We start from the raw sequence: 24,991 nt of genomic DNA, 5'->3' as shown, positions 1-24,991 counted from the left end.
ACTTTAAAACAGTTACGGAGTTTAAATGGCTGTGATAGGAGAAAAACTGAGGATGGATCAACAACATTGTACTTACTTCACAATACTAACCCAATTGACAGAGTGAAAAGTAGGAAGGCTGTACAGAATAAAACATTCCAAAACATGCATCCTGTATGCAATACGGCACTAAAGTGAAACTTTATGTCCTGAATAAAAAAAGTGTTATGTTTGGGGCAAATCCAACACGTCACTTAGTACCACTCTTCATATTTTCAAGCATGGTGGTGGCTGCATCATGTTATGGGTATGCTTGTCATTGGCAAGGACTAGGAAGTTTTTTTTTAAATAAAAATAATCTGAGGAAAACCTGGTTCAGTCTGCTTTCCAACACACTGGGAGACAAATTCACCTTTCAGCAGGATAATAACCGAGAACACAAGGCCAAATATACGCTGGCGTGGCTTACCAATACATCATTGAATATTCCTGAGTTTTAACTTAAATCGGCTTGAAAATCTATGGCAAGACTTGAAAATGGCTGTTCCCAATTAGTGACATTTGCACACCTTGATTCTAATATATTTGAACATTTTTTCATACTCTGTCAAGTTGGTTGTTGATCCTTGCGTCTAGCAAGGATCAACAACCAACTTGACAGAGTATGAAAAAATGTCTTAAATAACAATGTTCAAATATATTATAATCAAGGTGTGCAAATGTCACTAATTGGGAACCATACAAAACACCAACATAGAACATTTTTACTTGAACACCCCCTAGTCACGCCTTGACCTACTACACCATAGAGAAACGAGGGCTCTCTATGGTCAGGGCGTGACAGCAAAGCTCTTAGACTTACCCAGAAATATTCACAGCTGTAATCAATTGATTCTAACATGTAGTGATATGTATTGCTTTAATACTTATGTAATCAAGATATATTACTGTTTCATTTTTCATAAATGTTTTTACAAATGTTTTTCTTCCGCTTTGACATGACAGAGTATTTTGTGTAGATCGTTGACAATCGAATCCATTTTAAATCCCGCCTTGGAACACAACAAAATGTGGGAAAAAGTCGAGGTGTGTGAATACTTTCTGAAGGCACTATCAGTCGAATTTTGACTCGTCGTTGGCTAAACAGCACAAACTGATCCTGAAACAGACTAGTGGGTTATTGACCACGCCTGTGTATTGGGCTGTGGGCTAGTCTGAATGTCTGACTACCACAGCTGTTTGAGGATCTTAAATCAACACTAATGTCATCATTCCCTTAGTACGTCCCCTATGGGACTATCTTAAACTGAGTCTTGTGATTGAGTCCATTGAATACCATAGCTATGCGAGTCTTTGGGTGAGTCCCAAATGGTCCAAAAGTAGTGCACTATATAGAGAAAAGGGTGCCATTGCAGACGCAGCCTGTCTATTTTCTCTGTTCAATGTTATGTTTCTTTCATTAGATATTTTGATATTTTCGCAAAGGATTCCGTTGTCTACAGAAATTGATTCCACAGATGCAGCCAGGGAACCAACGCCCGAGCAGAGGGATAGATAGTCAATCATCACAAATGACAATGAGAGTACAAAAAAGTAGTCGTGAATGTTGTCTCAGTTATGACTGGAAAATAACACGGAAAGATGAGTCAACAACAATCAACAGTTGATTCAGACAATCGACTTCCGAACCAGAGCCATTTAGAATTTGATTACATTTTGAAAGTGTTCTGACATGGTCTGTTGGTGGTGGTGTCAAAACACCATGTTTTCTGCTTCTGTTGTATATTGTATCAATCTCACAATCATCCAGCCACTTATTTGCCTGTGGGTTTTGATTGCTGCCTTGGTAATGCGTAATGTGTATACTGTGGAATCCAATGCCCAATATTGGGCACAAACTAGTTGAATCAACGTTGTTTCGACGTCATTTGTCAACTCATTGTGACGTAGAATCTACGGGGGAAAATACATTGGATTTGCAAAAAAAAAGTCATCGAAACTGTTGTTTTGAGGATACAATTTCAACCACGGGATTATGTCATCATGGTAACCAATTTTCAACGTAGACGAACCTTGTATAAAACATGTTGAATTTGTACCTTTTGAAACAACGTCATATTTTCAATGTTATATCCACTATCAGAAAAATAATAATAAGCTGGGCCGCACCATCTACTGGAGAGTTGAACTATCTACAGTACAGTTACTTATTTAGTCTCCCGTCCAGGGTTTTAAATAAGGCCAGCCCTGCTTAGCTTTGTATTTGTCACTGACTACTGCCAATGTGCTATCGTGAGAATGATTATTGAATCTATCTATTAATAACTAAACATATTCACTGTTGCTATCGAAGTCATTCCAAAGGGTAGGTTTAACAGAGAATATTAAATGTAACCATACTTTATGAGTGATATATCATCAAGGATACTATTTAGGCCTACGGCATTTGAAGTTAGTAACAACTAATGTTTCAATTCAACCCAGGGTTCAACAACAAAAAATGTACATTACGTATAAGCCTAGGACTTCAAGCTTAGGTTGATTTCAGATGTAATCTTCACGTTAATGATGAATATGTTGGATTCACGTCTCCAGCCGAAAATCAAAGAGAAAGGATAGGAGTAAATCAAATCAAACTTTAAATGCACTTCATGTTGATATTTGGTTGCATTGTCAACCAAACACAATTCATTATTACTTTTGTAGTACAGTAAATAGTCTAAAGTAAATGCCGTCTTGCAAACTATTGTAACAGTATTTGAAGAGTTTATTTTCAAAATGCCATATCCGCCATTTTTTTTTTTTTTTTTTTTACATTTGTCTGTTTTCTTCAGAAATGATTGCTTATGGGTACCTTCATGTTTGTGTAAAATATTACTGTTCTCAGAATTTTTTTCCATCGATTTTAGATCTGCTAAATGACAAAAATGTAAAATGTAAATATTTTACATACAGATCGCACATTATTGTATTGAATAATTTTGATTATTTTATATATATATTGATGTCACAAATGTATCATTTGTACAGTTTTTTTTTATAGAAAATGTAGCTATTTGTTACATTTGACTGTGTAAAACCTAGCAGTACTACTACTTAGAAGAAGTACAGTGAAGATGTATAAATACAGAATATCTGACATTGTATTCCCATTTGAACCTTGGGCCAGATTCGATCAGATCCGTGCAAGCCGACACTTTCTCGTTCTAAACGTCTAACACAAGTGGGACGGGTGTGGCTTCGTGACAATGACCACAGGAGCAGCCGCTCTGATTTGACAGCTCTACCTCAGACACCGCCAAAGCATAACCTATGCGGGTGTCGGCTATCGCCGGTTAATGCTTGATCTGATCTGGGCCTTTGGTGTGCTTTTAAATAGTTGAAAGTGCAGTGTTTTGATGACAACTAAACCAAAAATCAAACAATGTTTTTTTATTGGAATTCGGTTGTCCTTTCAGATGGTTTGAAGCATTGCGATAACACATTTGGGAATTCAACAAACTACTTTCTCTCCTTTTGAGTGGGTGAATAAAGATTGACATCTCATTGATCAACATCTCAACTAAATATGACAAACATTTCCACGTTGAAATGACACGGTGTGCACAGTGGGTAACGTGTGTTGTGTGAATGCTGGTTCTCTCGATAAGGTACAAAAGTCATTCAAGGGTAGATTAGCAGAAAATGAGTGTCAACACCCCTCTTTTCAGATCCGTCGGCAGGCGCTGGCTCTGTCTGTCTGGCTGAAAGCTTTTGGGCTTACTATACTAGTATCAAGCCAATCGATTTTCCTTTGAATGGACTGAGGGTGGTCATCATAAAAAGTGTCACCAATTTTCTATTTTTTTTTTTTTTACAGAGGCAGATTTTTGTGTCTTGTGCTACTCGAAGTCTGAACACTGACTGACATGCTCAACTCTATACTAAGTTGGATAAAGCCACTCTCAAAAGAGTTTCTCTCTGACCAAAGTTTATGCTCCTTTGCCAAAGAGATAGTCCTTGGTTTTGTACTCTCAGTCTTTTTCTTTTTAGTTGGGTTGAACTGTGACTTGGGCTTTAACGAAATGATAATTATATATTTGTTTACCTCGTTTTAGCAGGGAGTCCCATTGAAACCAAGCCCGGCATGAGCACAATTCATAAAATGTACAGCATTCAAACATACAACGTAATAAAAACATACAATACTACAAGCAATTTAAGAACAAACACAATGAGGTCCTTCGTGAACAACTTGAACTGCCCTACAGGCACCAGACCATCAAAGTGCAGAAGTGGTTTGCAGATTTCCTAATTCTTTAGTGATCAACGGGACCTCTAGAGTTAGCCATCCCTGCTATTGGGTCTGGTAACTCGTATGTCTGTAATTTAACAATGAAGTAAGGTATCGTGGAAGTTTGCACTAGAAGGCTTTATAAACAAAAACAGAGCAGTGCATTGATCTACGAGACTTAAGAGAGGTCCATCCTACTGTCTGATAAAGAATGTAGTGATGTATACTGAACCTATTGGTGTAGTAAAAGGTAGTGCACTATGATAAACTGCGTTCAATACAGTGGCAGCTGCATTCATATAGACAATATCACCATAGTCTAAAGCCGGAATGAATGTCGACTGAATTATTATTTTCTATATAACGAAAGGCATGACATATTCCTATAAAATAAGCCCATTTTAAATCTTAATTTCTTAACTAACTCATTAACATCCTTTCTGAACGATTTGCGTCAATCCAGATGCCCAGATATTTATAAGCGTGGACACGATCAATGAGGGCACCATCAAATGTACATAATTATACATAAATCATCAGATACATTTTTACGTGAATTAGAAAATAACATATACTGTACTTGGTTTCACCTACATTAAGTACCAATTTGAATTCAACGAAGGCTTTCTGCAGGGCATTAAACGCAGACTGGAGCTCCGAAAGAGCCTGGCCGACCGTGGGGGCAATAGCATACACAACAGTGTCATCTGCATACAGGAGTATAGTATGTAGACAGTAAAAAGTACAAGACCTAAAATTGACCCTTGCGGGACACCTTTCATAATGTCAAAGAAACCTGACTTAACACCATCAGAAGAAACCCATTGTGTCCTGTCTATCAGGTAATTTTCAAACCAATTGCAGACTAAAAGAAAGGAGGACCAAGGCACTCTTCATATAATTAATTAAAATGCCTTTATTAGTATGGCATGTTCAATAGAAACAAAGTTTTTAAAATAGACGCGATTCGGCTGCATGGCCTTCGTCAGGGGGTACAGACTGCCTGACCCAAGCCAATGTTAGACAGTCTAAGAATGAATAATGGAACGTCAACAGTGTCGAAAGCCTTTGGCAGGTCTATTAAAAGGGCAGCACAATGCTGCCTTTTGTCAATGCTATTTACAATGTAATTTATTACCAAAGAAGCAGCAGCTATACGTAGTTTAGACATCGGGCGATAATTATTCATGTCCGAGGGGTTCATAATATAACTGCGAGATTCATGAAAGATTGATTTCATTCCTGTTTACTCTTGACACACACAGGCGTCTTTAGGTCCTTAAAAAGTGCTTTATAAAACCCTTCTATCATTATTATTTTACAGGCGAGAACACGTATAAGTGCTTGTCCTGCCCCTTCTCCTCAATGACTATCAGCCAACTGAAGGAGCACTCTCTGAGGGACCACGGGCAGGCCCTGACCCTCCCCAAGCTGCGCGCTGGCACTACCACCCACACCCAGGTTCCCCAGGCCGGCCACGCCCCCCAGATCAGGCCCTTCAGGCTGGGCTCAGATCCTCACCAGACACCCCCGACCTCTGACCTTGACGGTAAGAGCTCCATCTGTAGCATCTAACAGATTGGCTGACTTTTATTGATCTTAGAGTTTTTGGTTTGATTTATTTTTTGTCTTATTTATTTCTTATTTATTTCTTCTTTATTTACCAAGAAAGTCACAATTGGATAGACATCTCTTTTTCAAATGAGCCCTCATTTATAATTTATTCGCTGATATGCAGTTTAGGAGCCATTGACAGAAGGAACCGTTCAGGAGCTGTTGACACAAATGCACATTTTCAATTACTACCAGTACAAGTCTTATTCATTTCAAGTCTGGAGAGCATCAGAACTCAACAGGGCAGCCCATTTCACCACTTTGGGAAACATTGTGGTAGGAGTAAAAACATGGTCTTCCTCTGAAATCACAGAATTCACGTTGTTAGACCTGATCAAACAGGATATATCCTTCTGTTTGTGCCCATGACTGGTTCCCAGAAGGTGTTAATCTAGCGTGTCAGGTGCCCGGCTCTCCATGTGTCCAACCGACCGTCCGCTCTGTTCTAGAATGTTCTTGGCAGCTGTCATCTGCTGCTGGCACAATGGAATTTTCCCTCTCGGTGGAAGTGGAACACAAAACATGGAACACAGACAGGGCAGAGCAGAGAAGCACTACCTCCATGTAGAAGCACTACCTCACCGTTGGCTACAGAAAACAAATTAAGCATTGAGGAGGACCAGAGCCTCTCAAATATCTCTCTCTCACTCTCAATCTTTGTAGCTTGGTAACACGGTAAAGCTGGTGGATTGCTTGCTGAACCTTCAGTTAGGTGTAGAGTTTTAAGCTATGAACGATCTAGTCTGTTGCTTGACTGTCCGTGATCGTAATGATACTAGTGTAAAACGATTTTTACGATGACGAGCTATCGTGCTGGATGGAGGCTGCTACAGTTTTAATTTGATCACCCTGTTGTAGAACTTTCCTGCAATGCAGGACATTAAAAACTTGTGGTGTCTTTGAAGTTTTAAAGGGCTTCGGAAGTTTATAATTTCCACTTTGAAGATGGCTTGCTTTCTCTCTTTGGTTGATCTTCTAGACTCCCCAACGGCTCTGCTACTTACTGCTCCCTCCATGGTGGTTTTGCACTATTAAATACAGTACCAGTTTAAAGTTTGGACACACCAACATTGTAGAATACATTGTAGAATATTGTAGAATATAGTGAAGGCATCAAAACTATGAAATAACACATATGGAATCATGTACTACCCAAACAAATGTTAAACAAATCAGAATATCTTTAATATTTTAGATTCTTCAAAGTAGCCACCGTTTTCCTTGATGACAGCTTTGCTGTCACACTCTTGGCATTCTCTCAACCAGCTTCATATTATGGCAAGAACAGCTCAAATAAGCAAAGAGAAACGACAGTCCATCACAACTTTAAGACATTAAACGTCTGTCAATGCCGAACATTTCAAGACCTTTGAAATGGTCTGGAACCCCCCTCTAAGGATACCATACCTGGTTGAGCGGGGTGCTGGCATTGGAATTCAGAGATGAGGCCTGGTTCCAGGATGTCCCTAGTGGAGACCCAGCACCTCTCTTCCGGGCCATAACCCTCCCAGTCAACCAGGTATTGGAATCCCCTACCCCGAGGTCAAACCTTCAGGAGACGTCTCACCCTGTATGCCGGTTGGCAGTCAATGATACGGGGGAGAGGGGTGGGCCTGGAAACAGGAGACAAAGGGCTGTGAGACATGGGTTTACATCTAGACATGAAAAGTAGGAAGTATGGGGAGAGTACGGGGAAACAGAGGACAAACAGCAGAGGGGCTAATGATCTTGGATCAGTGGGGAAAGGTCTCAGCTTCCGGGGTTGTAACCACAGGGCTATAGCGGCGTGCCAGCGCATCCACCTTAACATCCTTGGGTACCGGTCGGTGTTGCGGAAGCGAATTGGCCCGGGCCTTACTGAACCTCTCCCGAAGGTCCTGGTACTCCGTGGGACTGGCGGTAAGGTTCGGGGCAATTTCCAAGCCCCCAGGAATACGTCCCGGGGCAGGCAGAGCTGATTTCAGGCAATGAGTGTGGCAGAATGGGCTCCAGCCCACGACAGCACCAGTAGACCAGTCAATCAAGGAATTGTGTCGCTGGAGCCAAGAGAATCCCAATACCAGAGGAACCTACGGAGACTCAATTAGCAGGAATTGGATCGTCTCGCTGTGGTTCCCCGACACTCGTAGGTTGATGGGGGTGGTATGGTGGGTGACCCGGCCTATAGAGTGCCCGTCTAGCGCTCTAACACTCATGGGATTGAGTGGGGATGCCCAGCTCGGACGCCAGGGTAACGTCCATAAGACTCATATCGGCCCCCGAGTCAATGAGTATCTGGATAGACTTGGACTGGTCGCCCCACAGCAGGGTGGCATGGAGAGGGGGGCGAGTAGGGGGAGAAGCAAAATGGTCCTTAAGACCCACCAGAGTACTCATTCCTACAAATGAGCTAGGACTCTTGAACGGACAGGTAGACACATAATGACCGGCAGTACCGCAATACAGACAACTCTGGGTGTTAAGTCTGCGTACGCATTCGGCTGGAAACAGCCTAGCCCTGCCGAGCTGCATCGGCTCGGGAAGAGATAAATCAGTAGACTTCGGATCCTCTCAGGGGCGTAGACGCCAGGGACTTCCGGAGTTCATCAGATGCAAGGTGGGATCCTTGAGTGAGTGATTGGAACTGCAATCAGACCTCTTCTCCCTCCTACGTTACCATAGCCGTCCATCAAGCCAGATGGTTAAAGCGATGAGTGAGTCGAGATCCATCTGTAGTTCCCGGGCTGCAAGCTCGTCCTTTACTTCCTCCGATAAGCCGTGTAGGAACGTGTCGAACAGCGCTTCCGGGTTCCAGGCACCATCCGCTGCTAGCGTGTGGAAATCCACCGCATAGTCTGCCACACTGAGGGAGTCCTGCTGGAGCAACTTCCGGGCAGCCTCTCTCTCGGACACCAGAGCCTCAAAAAGCTTTTCTCACCTTCGCAACGAATACCTCCAGACTGAGGCAGTCGGCGGATTGTTGCTCCCACACCGCCGTGGCCAAGGCGAGTGCCCTCCCGGACATCAGTGTAATGTACGCTATACCCGAGCGGTCCGAGGGGAACGAAGAGGGCTGCAGCTCGAAAACAAGGGAGCACTGGGAGAGAAAGGCCCGGCAGGTTCTGGAATCTCCATCGTAGCGCTCCGGGGGAGGTAAGCAGGGTTCCGGTGCTGCTACCAGCTGGGACCCCTTCCATCAGACCGCGAAGCAAATCCTCGTGCCTACCAATGGTGGCTCCTTGGGAGGAGATGGCGTTGCGGAGCTGGTCCAAGTCTGCTGGGTCAGTCATGGCCAGTTCGTACTATCAGGTTTCAGGTAAGACCCAAATGCAGAAGTAACAATGTTTATTACAGGGACAGGCAAACGACAGGTCAAGGCAGGCAGGGGTCGATAATCCAGAACAGAGGCAAAGGTACAGGACGGCAGGCAGGGTCAGGGGCAGGCAGAGTGGTCAGGCGGGCTCGGAGTCAGGACAGGCAAGGGTCAAAACCAGGAGGGCGAGAAAAGAGACAAAACAGGAGCTGAGACAAAACTTATAGAACAAAAACAATAAAGTGAATAAACGAAACGTGACGCTACATGCAGTGCAGAAAGCAACTACACACAAACATAGTCAAGATCCCACAAATCACATTGGGGAAAATGGCTACCTAAATATGATCCCCAATCAGAGACAACGATAAACAGCTGCCTCTGATTGGGAACCATAATCAGGCCAACATAGGTATATAATTCCCCTAGATAACCCACCCTTAATCACACCCGACCTAACCAACATAGAGAATAAACAGCTCTCTATGGTCAGGGCGTGACAGTTAGACTGCAGAGTGAAGGAAAAGCAGTCAACAAGTGCTCAGTATATGTGGGAACTCCTTCAATAATGTTGGAAAAGCATTCCAGGTGAAGCTGGTTGAGAGAATGCCAAGAGTGTGCAAAGCTGCCGTCAAGGCAAAGGGTGGCTACTTTGAAGAATCTAAAATATGTTTTGATTTGTTTAACACTTGTTTGCTTTCTACATGATTCCATATGTGTTGTTTCATAGTTTTGATGTCTTCACTATTATTCTACAAAGTAGAAAACAGTTTAAAAAATAAAGAAAAACCTTTGAATGAGTAGGTGTGTCCAAACGTTTGACTGGTATTGTATCTCTTGGACAGAGGTATCGGCTCTGCTACTCCTATTTAAAAAGACAGATTACCACTTTCTCAAACTGTACCTGCCATCTCACCTACATATTTTCCTCTTTTACAGAGAAAATATTGCTGTTATGAATCAGGTGTGGCATTGTTCGATTTAAGACCTTTTCGTGACCTGCTTTAAATGACGTGCAGCTTGTAAAGGCTTCATAAATCCTTGATAAACACTACATAAATGTGTCACATATCATCTTTAGTTGTATTTCATGCTCTATGAAGGGTTAATAAATGTGCCATAACTGTGGCATAACCACCAATGTCAAATATGACATAAACCTGTGTTTTAAGTACCGCTTAATAAAGGCTTTATACATCATAATAGATTGAGGCGTCACAAAGAATTTATAACCTTGTCATGCATATTTGTAGAGCATTGCAATGCCAGGGTAGTGGGTTCTATTCCCGGGACAACCCATAAGTAGAAATGTATGCACGCACGCATGACTGCAAGTCGCTTTGGATAAAAGTGTATGCTAAATTGCATATATTATATTACTCTAACCATTTCTAGGATGTCCCAACCGCTTTTTCTCTTGGGTGCAACGCCAATACTGAACCTGACCTCAACTTTCCCTAAAATGCTGGACTACAGGATGAGACACTTTAAAGTGCAGTCATGCACAGCAAATGAATGAAATGTATAAAATTACATTGCTGGACTTTTGGAAACTTCATGTATGTGTATTGTTTAAAAAAATAAATAAGGAAATGTATGGTTTAACCATGTCTTTAATGTTTATATGTGTTACCTGTTAGTGATAATTCCCTATGTGATAATTCCCCATTTGTGTTTCCATCATTAAGCCGTTATGTATGTGTCATGAATGACCAAAAGTGTCTGACTTGATATACTGAACAAGTGTCTGTCCAACGTTTCAAGAGCTGAAATAAAAGATCCCATACATTTTCCAAAATGCTTATTTCGCTCAAAATTGGTGCACAAATTTGTTTACATCCCTGTTAACGAGCATTTCTCCTTTGCCAATATAATCCATTCACCTGACAGCTGTGGCATATCAAGGAGCTGATTTAACAGCATGATCAATACACAGGTACACCTTGTGCTGGGGACAATAAAAGGCCACTCTAAAATGTGCAGTTTTATCACACAACACAATGATGGGGACGACAAAAGGCCATTCTAAATTGTGCAGTTTTGTCACACAACACAATGCCACAGATGTCTCAAATTTTGAGGGAATGTGCAATTGGCATGCTGACTGCAGGAATGTCCACCAGAACTGTTGCCAGAGAATTGAATGTACATTTCTCTACCATAAGCCTCCTCCAACGTTGTTTTAGAGAATTTGGCAGTACATCTAACCAGCCTCACAACCGCAGACCACGTGTAACCACACCAGCCCAGGACCTCCACATCCAGCTTCTTCACCTGCGGGATTTTCTGAGACCAGCCACTCAGACAGCTGATGAAACTGTAGGTTTGCACAAATTTCTACACAAACTGTCAGAAACTTCCTCAGGGAAGCTCATCTGCGTGTTCGTCGTTCTCAGCAGGGTCTTGACCTGACTGCAGTTCGGCGTCGTAACTTCAGTGTGCAAATGCTCACCTTCGATGGCCACTGGCACGCTGGAGAAGTGTGCTCTTCATGGATGAATCCCGGTTTCAACTGTACCCGGGAAGATGGAAGACAGCGTGTACGGGTATGTGGGTGAGCAATTTCCTGATGTCAACGTTGTGAACAGAGTGCCCCGTGATGGCGGTGGGGTTATGGTATGGGCAGGCATAAGCTACAGACAAATAACACAATTGCATTTTATTGATGGCAATTTGAATTCACAGAGGTACCGTGTCGAGATCCTGATGCCCATTGTCGTGCCATTCATCCGCCGCCATCACCTCTTGTTTCAGAATGATAATGCACGGCCCCATGTCGCAAGGATCTGTACAGAATTTCTGGAAGCTGAAAATGTCCTAGTTCTTCCATGGCCTGCAAACTCACCAGACATGTCACCCATTAAGCATGTTTGGGATGCTCTAAATTGACATGTACGACAGTGTGTTCCACTTACCGCCAATATCCAGCAACTTCCCACAGCCATTGAAGAGGAGTGGGACAACATTTCACAGGCCACAATCAACAGCCTGATCAACTCTATGCGAAGGAGATGTGTCACGATGCATGAGACAAATTGTGGTCACACCAGATACTGACTGGTTTTCTGGTCCACACCCTTACCTTAAAAAAAAAAGATATCTGTGACCAACAGATGCATATCTATATTCCCAGTCATCAAATCCATAGATTAGGGCCTAATTAATTCATTTCAATTGACTGATTTCCTTATATGAACTGGAACTCAGTCAAATCTTTGTTGCATGTTGCGCTTTAATTTTTGTTTAGTGTAGTAAGTACAGCGTCATATGATAAGTCTTTATGGATGTGTCATGAATGACCGAAGGTGTCTCCCTTCAAACAAAGTACTACAGGACACTACATAGTGTCAATAAATAGGTTATTAACGTCCTGCTGATGAATGAAGGTTCTCTCATTATTCACAGGTTAGTGTAGGTAGGGTGTGAGAGGTATTTGAATGGGTTGATGGACCTGCTAAGTTTGTGTGAGTGTGTGTGTGTCAGAGCCAAGATGAGTTTGGAGTAGTCTTACGTGAGACAACCGCACCAGGTATTCGTCTTCTGTTCCCATGCTGGAGACCAGGGCTTGATTGCAATCTGTTACAATGGTGCCAACATGTTGTGGCTGATCTTTCAACGGGGGAGTGGGTGAATGTGTCAAAGACCTGACTAGGTCCATCAATGCACGGTATGGCTCGTTATATTGTTTTGTGTGTGTGTTTGTGTACTGAAGTGTCAGGTTTTGGCCAGGACTGTTCAAGTTTTGGTCACTAGATGTCCCCATTGCACCTTTTTTGTACCTTTTGTTTTTTCCTTGCTCTAATTATTGTTTGCACCTGTGTGTCGTTCCCTTGTTAGTATTTAAACCCTGTGTGTTCCTCAGTTCTTTGCTCAGTGTTTGTATGTTAGCACCCAGCCCCAGCCTTGTTGTGAACATATATTTCTCTTATTGGATTTTCCAGAGGTTCTCTGGTTTAGTGCTTGTGTATTTTTGAGTAGTCTTTTGAGGTTTGTTTTTCCCTGCTGTTTTTACCACTTTGTGGATTTTCTTTGTATTTTGGAGGATATCCATTTTGTGCCTCTTGGCTTTATTTTTGGACGTGGTGGATTTATATTCTTTGCCTGAAGATCTTGTCCTTTTATTAAACCACCATCTCTAGTACTGCTGAGTCTGCCTCATCTTCTGGGTTCTGCCGACTATTAGTGACTGTTTCTCTCACCGGGTCCTGATACTGAAGAACAGGTCATTTGGTTCCAGAAGAAACACACTTTCAATTTCCTTATGTTGGGGGCTTTCATCAAGATAAGTGTTTTTCGGTATAATGCCGTCTCCAGGCTATTGCGCACACAGCACATCTAAGCCTGAGATATCAACCATTCAATGTTGGCCTTAGAATTCTATGGTCACGCCCACTATGGGAGTGACCTGACTGAGTTTGCTGGTCGTCACTATTTAACACAGCCACAAAGTAATAATTCTGGCTAAACCCTGTCCATTTCCATAATTTCTCTTCTTAAAATTGGATTTTAAACTTAAACCTAATTAATGAAGGCCAAGTTTGATGCATTGGTCCACCAGACCTTCCACACGCGGTGGACCAATGCATCAAACTCGGCCTTCATTTTGGCCTTCATTAAAATATTAGGTGTAATCTGAATAACATGACTTCACTTTAGAGAGCATGCCATCCTTCAGCACAACACGTCACCCTTTATAAAGCACACATTCATATCATATCGACATAGAGGGTTATGTCACCTTTTGACATTGGTGATTATGTCACACAGTAAGGCCACGTTTATGAACCCTTTATAGAGTACGACATATGGTTACAGATTCTTCAACACATTTATGTAGTGCTTATGAAGGCCTTATGAACGCCTTTATAAGCTGAACGTCATTTCAAGCGTGACCCAGTTTTCTTTTCCGAGTAAGAAAGAAATGCGTTTTTCCCCAAAAATCTGTCTTTCTGCCGTCTTCTGCGCTCGCTTCATCTTGCCACTGCTGAATGAAGTATTTTTTCACATGCAGACATCCTTTTACCGGCACTTGGTTTTATTTGTTGATGTGGTGTACTCTGGGAAGTAGGACAAGTAGATGAGGTTGCTCACTGATATTATACACTACACTGGGAATGGGGGGGGGGGGGGGTTGCAGTGACAATCACAGGCACAGTTCTGGGATGTTATAGTAGAGCTGTGGTGGGGATTGAATTCCATTCCAGAATCCTCTGGAATTCCAGAAGCAAAATCCATTCTGATTCCGAAGCGATGTTTACTTATTTGGGTCTTTTGGGTAAATCCTCACACTTCTCAGATTCTGGAAGGGTGTTCGGGAAGTTACGGTATCCTGGTTAATGGTAGTATTTCCTCATGATTATCATTTACCGTGTCCACACTCGGCCCTTCTCTGTAATTACAGTTGAAGTCGTAAGTTTACATACAAATTAGCCAAATACATTTAAATTCAGTTTTTCACAATTGCTGACATTTAATCCTAGTAACAATTCCCTGTCTTGCGTCAGTTAGGATCACCACTTTATTTTAAGAATGTGAAATGTCCGAATCATAGTAGAGAGAATTATTTATTTCAGCTTTTATTTTTTTCATCACATTCCCAGTGGGTCAGAAGTTTACATACACTCAATTAGTATTTGGCCGATTCCTCCTGACAGAGCTGGTGTAACTGAATCAGGTTTGTAGTCCGCCTTGCTTGCACACGCATTTTCAGTTCCGCCCACAAATTTTCTATAGGATTGAGGTCAGGGTTTTGTGATGGCCACTCAAATACCTTGACTTTGTTGTCCTTAAGACATTTTTCCACAACTTTGGAAGTATGCTTGGGGTCATTGTCCATTTGGAAGACCCATTTGCGACCAAACTTTAACTTCCTGACAGATGTCTTGAGATGTTGCTTCAATATATCCACATAATTTTCCTCCCTCATGATGCCATCTATTTTGTGAAGTGCACCAGTCCCTCCTGCAGCAAAGCACCCCCACAACATGATGCTGCCACCCCCATGCTTCACGGTTGGGATGGTGTTCTTCAGCTTGCAAGGGTCCTCCTTTTTCCTCCAAACATAACGATGGTCATTATGGCCAAACAGTTCTATTTTTGTTTCATCAGACCAGAGGTTTGCATGCGGTTTTGGAGCAGAGGCTTCTTCCTTGCTGAGCGGCTTTTCAGGTTATGTCGATATAGGACTCGTTTTACTGTGGATATAGATACTTTTGTACCAGTTTCCTCCATCTTCACAAGGTCCTTTGCTGTTGTTCTGGGATTGATTTGCACTTTTTGCACCAAAGTACGTTCATCTCTAGGAGACAGAACGCGTCTCCTTCCTGAGCGGTATGACGGCTGCGTGGTCCCATGGTGTTTATATTTGCGTACTATTGTTTGTACAGATGAACGTGGTACCTTCAGGCGTTTGGAAATTGCTCCCAAGGTTGAACCAGACTTGTGAAGGTCTACAATTTTTTTTCTGGGGTCTTGGCTGATTTCTTTTGATTTTCCCATGATGTCAAGCAAAGAGGCACTGAGTTTGAAGGTAGGCCTTGAAATACATCCACAGGTACACCTCCAATTGACTCAAATTATGTCAATTAGCCTATCAGAAGCTTCTAAAGCCATGAAATCATTTTCTGGAATTTTCCATGCTGTTTAAAGGCACGGTCAACTTAGTGTATGTAAACTTCTGACCCACTGGAATTGTGATACAGTGAATTAGAAGGGAAATAATCTGTCTGTAAATAATTGTTTAGTAGATGTCCTAACCGACTTGCCAAAACTATAGTTTGTTAACAAGACATTTGTAGAGTGGTTGAAAAACGACTTTTAATGACTCCAACCTAAGTGTATGTAAACTTCCGACTTCAACTGTATATGATATTAGTATTTAGCAGACACTTTTATCCAAAGCGACTTACAGAACTGTCAGAACTGAATATTGACAGTGACACACTTCTCTCTCTCAGACGCTGGGTACCTGCATGAGACAGCGGACGTGAGGCGGCAGATCAGTCACTACCAGGTGGCGTCTCGTAGTCATGTGACATCCTCCAGCCCCACCGCCCGGCCCCAGGCTGCGAGCTCTGACACTCGGCCGGACGGCATCCTGACCTGCGAGTTCTGTGAGTTCAGTTCGGGATACATGCAGAGCCTGAGACGCCACTACAGGGACCGACACGGAGGCAAGAAACTGTTCAAGTGCAAAGACTGCTCCTTCTTCACCTGCTCCAAGTAAGGAAATTAATATTACAGTATATTATATATACATTATATATACATTATATTACCAACATAAGATGGTCTCCTTTTCAATTTCAATCACGTCCTCTTTCCTCCTTCTCAAACCGCATCGGAGGAGAGGTCCCTCGTTTCGGACCTTCTCCTCCAAAACAGTTTGAGAAAGTGGAGAGGAGAGTGGACGTAAGAAATCACGGAGAGACAAATTGGGAAGGAGCCTATGTCTTCCTGTTCTTCTTTTTATGATGGTTGTTTGACAACAGAGTTGTGGGTTGTTTCTCCTTATGTCCATTCGGGCCTCACTAAATCTATTCTGTTCTTCTCAGGTCGACATTCACCATGCATGTGGAAGCAGGACACACTGTGGTTCCGGAGGAGGGTCCCAAAGACCTACGCTGTCCCCTCTGTCTCTACCACACCAAATACAAGAGCAATATGATCGACCACGTCGTCCTGCACAGGGGTAAGCCAAGCCAAAACCTGTGATTACTTGTTTTACGTGCTCGAATATTGTTAAGACAACTTAGAGGTAATAACTGTTAGTGCCAGGTGGAAGGAGCTCATTGAGTCCTCCTGAAAGTCAAAGCTGTACTAGTATTGCAGTGCCAGACATCACGCCGTATTGTCGCACACCAAAATGCACGAGCAAATGTCGCACACCAATTAGCTGTACTTACTAAGTTACAACTTCACGGTTGGAGGTGCTGTGATGCTGTTGACACAATATTTATCTCTTTCTCTCCCTCACTCCCTCCCTCTACCCTCTCCTTCCCTACCCCAGAGGAGCGTGTGGTGCCCCTGGAAGTGTCTCGCTACACGCTGTCTCGCCACCTGGCCGGCGGGGTGTTCCGCTGCCACAAATGCACCTTCACCTGCTCCAGCGACCAGAGCCTGCAGCGGCACGTCACCGAGCACAACGAGACGAAACCCTACCAGTGCCAACTGTGCTACTACGACAGCAGGCAGCGCTACCAGCTAGAGACACATCTCCGAGACGAGCACAAGGTAGGGCAGAACTACAAGTCCCAGCATGCACCCCGGCTCAACCATACAGTCAGCTGTTTTAATACAAGTACCCGGGGAGAGCTAACATTTGGTAGGATGGGTCGGCTTTAAAAGAAAATGATCCAAAAGGATTTAGTTACTGTTTAAAGCAGGCTGTTTTCTAAGGATGTCGTCCTGAGACAATCACGAGATCGTATCAACTTGTACACAGTTACGTTTTGGCACACTTTAACCTCAGAGATGAAAGCCCAAAAGGCTTGGATACCTTGATTGTAAAACAATGGCTTCAATTGGTCTTTAGTGTTTTTAATATCGGTGTCGAATAAGCGATGCGTTATTTCAGTACTTTATCATGATATCTCCATGGCATGCGGATATAATGTGCTTACCGATAAAAGGATCCGTGGTCATACAGAGTAGATCATGCCGGATGATTTAAAATCCCACACACATATGCTTGGTAGGAAGAAGCTGCCTGCTATCTATTCTGAGTGCATATCACAAATAATAGGTTTCATTTCCCTTAGTCCCATAATGGGGATAATGCATGAGATGCCGAGCGAGGTCACATGGCATTTCATGAGGTTGAAGTATACATTAAACTTAAAAGGGCACAGACGGAGGCAGCAGTGCGAGCTCCCTTTCAAGGGAAGGAGGAGAGAAGTCACTCTTACTGTGTGCTCGTTGTTGGCCAATTACAGCAACTCTTTCTGACATGATACCTGTCACTCATAGTGTGTGGTGAGGTGCTCATAGATTGTAAAATAAAAATGTACTTCTTGTTGAATAAACACATTATATACGGTACCACTAAACATGAGCAACTTGAACTGCCTGTAGAATGTGTATTCAGAGACAGTCCCATTGGGCAGCAGGTTAAAAGGACTTCATTACAACCTGCTCACAACCAGAATTTGTTGTTTCAGTGTCAGTAATACCCAATGGGGTCTTCATACTCAGTGATGTAGTGGGAATTAAAAGAAACTGCCATTCACAGTGAACAAAGGAACACTTCCTATACTTTCAATGCATTTTTACTCTAAAGGCGTTTACCCTTCCACTGCAACACTGATCATACTGATAAATCAATTATTAATTAACCAATCAATCATACCTCTGTCTTTTGTTGATCAGGTGATCCGTAACTTTGAGTTGATGGGGCAGGTCAACCTGGATCGGCTGGATGCTATAAAGGAGAGGAACAGTAGTGCCGGGGAGGAAGAGGAGAGAGAGGAGGATGGATTAGGAGCGATGGAGGAAGAGATTGTGGAGGATGAAGTGGAGATGGAGGAGAGTATAGATGAAGAGCTAGAGCAGAAGGAGGAGGAAGAGGAGAATAGGATTGAAGAGGAAGAGGCAGAAAAGCCAGCTCCAAAAGGTAAACAAGGATCTTCATCGTCATTATTGATGTGACTAACAACTCAGTGGCCTTGTGGTTAGTGTCCGCCCTGAGATTGGAAGGTTGTGAGTTCAATCCCTGGCCGAGTCATACCAAATACTGTAAAAATGGGACCTGACGCGTCTCCGTTTGGAACTCAGCATTAAGGAGATGGATTGTGGGTAAGGCCCTGCGATAAACTAGGGTCCTGTCCAGGGTGTGTACTTGTACATCAAGCTGCCTCACGCTACAGAAACAGGAGATCGTTTCCTTCCCTATGAGCCATACTGGCTCGCACAAGCCAAGGCTCATTCAAGGCTACTTACTTACTACTAACAATATGACTAACAATGCCAAAACCATCTCTGTTGACTGCTACCAAAAGGGTTGGGCTCAGTCCCATTTCAATGCAGTCAATTCAGAGAGGTGAACTGAAATTCCAAGTCACTTACTTCCTGGATTTAAATGGGATTCACTCCAACCTTGTAATCTGACATGACTGGGTCTCTGCTGTATCTGTCTGGGCTGATGTCGTATCATGCGCCCCTCTCATCATGCTGATCTCTGTCTGTTCCCCAGACGTCCCAGTAGTTTCCCCCAGCAGCAGCAGTGTGACTGCCTCCGCTGAGAAGCGCTTCCCCTGTGAGTTCTGTGGTCGCTGCTTCACTAACAGCATAGAGTGGGAACGACACGTCCTCCGACACGGCATGTAAGTCTCTTTCTCTCTCTCTCTCTTCCTACCTCCGTCTCTCCTTCTGCCTCACACACATACTTTCTCACTCCCTCCCTATCTCTCTCTCTCCTTACCCCTCTTCCTCCCTTCCTCTTTCTTCTGCATGTTTTCCCCCCCGATATGTTCCTGTGGTAATGGACATTGACCTTTCCCCCTCTCATCATGATACAGGACTGTTACCAACAGCAGAACAGACACTAGCACCAACCCAGCAATAGACGCATCAGCCTCAGCTCTGCCTTCTATTGGCTCATCGACCATTGGGACGATGACGGACAGAGGAGTGGACCTATCTAGCAACGGCATGGAAGTGGAGAAAGAATATGCCTCCGACCTATTACAGAGTAGTAACAATCTGAATGAGGAAGACAACAAAGAAATGCTTGAAACCAAAAAATGACATATAAGAAGATGGAAGAGAAGAGTACTGGGGCCTAACATTGTAGTCACTTTGCTAGAGACTATACATTAGGTTGAATTAATATTGGTATTGGGTTGGGTATCAAAAATAGGCTGCTAAAGAAAGAAAAGAAAATTATGGAAACAAAAAAGAATTGTGACCTTTTGGAGTATTGTTAGATTTTAAGTGTTACATATTGGAAACTATAGGTTGTGTTACATCCTACATTTTTTAAATGGCTGAACCTTAAAATGAGTCAATGGTCCCGTAGGACAGATGTTAATATATTGGTAACCAATAGTGAATGTTACTGTAAAGCACACATTATGGTCAAATCTGCAGTTTCTACAGTTTAAAGTTCATGTCTACTAACTACAATATTTTGTAGAAAGAAAGAGTGGGTCACATTTCCCCAAAAACATGTTTGAAATTGTGGGAAGATATGTTGGGGGGGAAAAAATTGAAATTGGGGGAATTTTATTTTTAGATATACGTAGATATAATGACCCCTTGGAGGTTCCAAACGAGGGGTTCTATAAATATAGATAACCTACTGTATGAGCTACCACATTTAGTTCCCTGACCCCCTTTTAACCTCACTGCTACCAACAAGATCCTAATATACTTATAACCCCATCATCTAGTGTTGTAATGTTGAGAGACAGGCAGTGTGTGAGAGATGACTCATCACGATCTGGGCCCGTATTCATAAAACATTTCAGAGTAGGAGAGCCGTTTTGCCTTTTAGATCAAACTGAATATGATTATATGGACAGGGGGGACCTGATCCAAGATCTGTCTTCTCAACTGTCCCTCTCCACCCCGTCCATACTAGCTGTAAAACACACAGTAGAACGGTTTCTGTGATTTGACCCGGATGATAACTTTACATTAGTTTAATTTTTTATTTTTTTAGCCTTGTGTTATTAATCAAGTAGAATAATTCCTTGAGGAATAGTTGCACCTTATTTGTCTATAGTATATTTCAAACTTTGATTTGTTACATTTTTAGAATATTGACCTGACTTTTGCCCCAATGTTTATATATAGCAAATTGTTATATACAGTAGTACCCTTGAATATGATAAATATGCCTTCAGCCTTAGGCATTCCCAGCACTTCCACTCTTTAATACCGCTTTTATTGTCTATTGTCCGTCTTCTGACAGTTGTACATTTGAAAGTGAACTGACACAAGTGTCCCCACAACATGATAACCAGCAGTTGAATCAATAATGGTTATTATTGTGGCATTGATTGGTTTCCTTGTTGTTTTTGTTTATCGATAACAAGTTCGATGTTGTTGTAAAACCTACACGGTAGTCTGTGACACAGTACATGTCATCAATGTCGGAAGAACACAGAGAGAATACTGTACACCCCGGAAGCTACCGTTTTCTCTTTCTGACATGAACATGAGGAGAATGACATAACGCAAAGCAGATAATTCACCTCATCAACAGATAATTGCCACAGCATTTACAGGAGAACTTGTAAGTATGCCAGAGAAACGGATGATAAAATGTGACTGACCAGCAATGCGAAAGTAGAACACTTAGGTGTTTAACTTACATGTTGCCGTGTAAAGTGCCGTATTCTACGATTCTGTTGTTGTGTATGACGATGATTCTGAAGAGTCTGTTCTTCGGTATGCTCCTTTTTAGACTACGCTGTTTTGACAAATAAGGCAGAGATTGTATATGTTAGAAGTTGCTGCTCAAAATACCCCAAAGCCTTATTAGAATAACGAATGGCAATTATTTCAAGCTTCGTCGATAGAGATGTTTTCTTTCCAACACTGGTTGGTTGGAACCGATACAAACCAATACAACGTGATTGACAGTGTATCTGTAATATGGCTCCTTTGAGCCATCAAAGGAGACACGCAAAAAAATGGAAATGTGCTCTTGGTAACAAAATATTTAGCTGGCTATGTTTGCTACAATGTTCTTTCCTGAGTAACGAACCATTGTTGCAAAGGGGGTTGGAACCCAGAGACATAAATACATGTATATATGGCTCTGGTAAAAACCTAGTCCCCTGTAGGGTGCATTCCGAGAGTCATGCATGTACGTATGTGATATGCAGTTGTGTGTAGAAAAACAAACTACTTGTCAAGTGTTTGAAACTGTGGTGTTTCAGAAAGGAAATGTTTCCCTTTTCCCTTTAGGTGTTGGTCTCATATTAAACAAATAAACAAAAAAAAAGATCAAGTTAAAAGATAAAAACCTTTGGAGTGAGCTGTTTTTTCAGACTCCCAAATCAAGATGTTATAATAAGCTGTTGTACAACGTCTGGTTGATACGAAATATGTCTTCTTTTATTTTGTACCTTTAAAAACAACAACACGGGGGTGATTTGGTGCTAAATCTCTTACCCCTCCTATCCTTTAAAAGGACCAGCTTAGCTTTTTAAACATTAACCCATAGAGAAATGTTTGTTTTGAGGAAATAAGCTTTTTGAAGTGGGGTTAATTTGGGATTTTGTGAGGTGGTTGGAACTGTCCTGTCTCTCTGTATCCCAAATTGGTTGCTTTTCCATTGTCCATTTTTAATAGGCATCTGTTAAATACTCACTGTATTCAGTGTCCCGCTGTACCATAAGGTGGTGGGACACTGTTGGTTGTTGGTCACACCCCTTCCTCCCACCTCCCAATTGAACCCCTGCTCGTCATAACACACTGGATGCTTGTATGTATATATTTAGTTTGTTTCCATGATGTTTCTCTTCTCTTCTTCTCTTCAGACTGTTCTCTATTGTTTGACTACCTTAGATTCTCCATCTTGCCTTTCTCCTGTGAAAATCTGATTCCTGATGGTGGGTTGTGATATTACCTAGAATGATTGTTTACAATTGTATTCCATTTTATCTCTGGATATTCTGTAAATATTGTAACTCATTGTCTTTTTTTAACTTGTTAATAAAGTTATCAGATAACGGTACTCTGTAGTTGTTGTTGTTGATGTCAGGGATTACAGTTGCGTTTTGTTTGTCTGTTGTTTCCAATCAGATATGTCTGTTCATGTGTCTCTGTCACAAATTCCCAGAAATCGCACGGCCAATCCGCGTAATCATTTTTTATTTTTGAATTGAATGTAATATTTTATGTTGTTCTTGACTATAACTGTTCTGTACTTTGTCATGTATTTGTATGTTTTATGTGGACCCCAGGAAGAGTAGCTGCTGTATGAGCAGTAGCCAATGGGGATCCTAATAAACGAAACTAAACCATTGTTTCAGGTTACTGACACTCCAAAAACAATTCTTTGTACAGGCCAAATCTATTAGTATGCCTTTCCCAATAGCTGTCATGAATTGTAATGCTCGGAGCTAAGCAAGCTTCCAGGAAAGCAGATTACAATCATGAATGCTTGCTTTCAAGGACAAAATGGATGAGATTCTCAAAGATAAAATAATACAAAAGTGTTTTGCAATCACTGCTATGCAAACATTTTTCATCATGAATTCTTTATGTATTATTTATTACTCATCCTGTCCCTCATGGTTGCTAATCATTTGTTAGTGTAATAAGTATTATTTTGGATGATTCCAGAGAATGAGAAATGGATAAATATCAAATACGTTTGCTTGCTGCAGTTGTGGTCCTACGATGCGGCTTGTTTGAATGTGTCTGTCATAGACGGTGGCAATCTTCTGTTAGATCAAATGTCTTTGTGCATCTTCAATCGTCTGTTAGTGGAGTGATGCACCCATCCCTTGGTGGCAGAGGACAAAGAGAACGTTCAAAGGAGAAGCCATCCCAAATGGCACCCTATTCCCTATATAGTGCACTACTTTTGACCAGAGCCCTATCCAAAGTAGTGCAATATGTAGGGGGATAGGGTGCCATTTTATTTACATAATCCTTTGTCTCACGTCAGTCACAGATAAAATAATGTGACGGACATTCGATAGACTGTGAAACCAACGGACCAAGCCGGGCTATATTCACGGCTGGAACTCCCTCCTCATCTGTCCATAGGTCTGAGAAAGTGGCCAGAGAAGAGAGAAAGGACAAAGACAACTGTCAGTTCTGTAGCTACCAGAGAGATGAACTGTTCTAGGGCAGGGTAGTTCTAGAACTAACTAGTAGGATGTCTGGTTAAAACAGCTGTGGTTTACTTTCACTGTCAAAGATTAAACTGACGTGACCTAATCAATCTGATAGTGATAATCGATATAAGAGTGAAGTCTCGATATGAGTGAAGATCTTTTTATCAAGATTTCATAGGAGTTTTTATGAACCCTTTAGTTGAACTACCATGCCAATGTCTGTCCCTACCCCAAGTTGACAACACATGTTCTACTCTATAACTTGTTAATTTTACCATCCTCTATGCAGGCTGTCCTGTTGGATGGTTGCCACGGAGAGAGAGTCCTCAGAGCAGCTCATAATAGTCACAACAGCTTGTCCACAGGAAATAGCTACGGAGTGAGAAGACATCCCAGTGGTCCATACTTCTATGTTCCACCCTTCCACCCAGTACCTGCCCAGCTAACAACATGTTCCCACAACTTTAGAAAACGTTCCCTTAAGATTCTCAATAGGTCATTAACTAATGTTTGCATAAGAATGTTCCTGTGAGGTGCAAGGAATGTGAATGTTTCCAAGAGACCATTGCCTTAATGTCAAATAGAACTTACCCAGAACGTTGTTACCATTTTCTCAGAATTTAAGATATGGGGCCTCCCGAGTGGCGCAGTGGTCTAAGGCACTGTATTGCTAGCTAGCTGTGCAACTAGAGATCCTGGTTCGATTCCAGGCTTCCTTTGCAGTCGGCTGCGACCTGAAGACCCATGGGGCGGCACACAATTGGCCCAGCGTCGTCCGGGTTAGGGGAGGGTTTGGCCGGCAGGGAAGTCCTTGTTCCATCACGCTCTAGCGACTCCTGTGGCGGGCTGGGCGCATGCACGCTGACACGGTCGCCAGGTGCATGATGTTTCCTCCGACACATTGGTGTGGCTGTCTTCCGGGTTAAGCGGGCATTGTGTCAAGAAGCAGCGCGGCTTGGTTGGGTCGTATTTCGGAGGATGCATGGCTCTCGACCTTCGCCTCTCCTGAGTCCGTTGGAGTTGCAGCGTTGAGACAAG

General features: G+C 42.4%; 1 protein-coding gene across 4 annotated transcripts in view; it reads left to right on the top strand.

The window, feature by feature from the left end:
* LOC139543593 (zinc finger protein 462-like) overlaps positions 1–23,133 on the top strand; it is a 92,377-nt gene extending 69,244 nt beyond the window's left edge. For 2 of the 4 annotated variants that reach the window (XM_071349838.1, XM_071349837.1), the window contains exons 7-13: positions 5,577–5,801; positions 16,115–16,379; positions 16,712–16,848; positions 17,167–17,390; positions 18,525–18,768; positions 19,348–19,477; positions 19,673–23,133. In XM_071349838.1, the coding sequence (XP_071205939.1) occupies positions 5,577–5,801; positions 16,115–16,379; positions 16,712–16,848; positions 17,167–17,390; positions 18,525–18,768; positions 19,348–19,477; positions 19,673–19,901 (1,454 nt within the window). In that variant the 3' untranslated portion in view covers positions 19,902–23,133. Of the gene's footprint in view, positions 1–5,576; positions 5,802–10,553; positions 14,253–16,114; positions 16,380–16,711; positions 16,849–17,166; positions 17,391–18,524; positions 18,769–19,347; positions 19,478–19,672 lie in introns of those variants that run through there. The other 2 variants (XM_071349839.1, XM_071349840.1) reach the window with 2 other exon arrangements.
* Positions 23,134–24,991: the final 1,858 nt, after the last annotated feature.

This window comes from Salvelinus alpinus, chromosome 18 (genome assembly GCF_045679555.1).
Source record: "Salvelinus alpinus chromosome 18, SLU_Salpinus.1, whole genome shotgun sequence".
Classification (NCBI taxonomy): Eukaryota; Metazoa; Chordata; class Actinopteri; order Salmoniformes; family Salmonidae; genus Salvelinus; species Salvelinus alpinus.
Note: the sequence above shows the minus strand (reverse complement) of the source record. Positions and strands in the feature narration are given on the sequence as shown.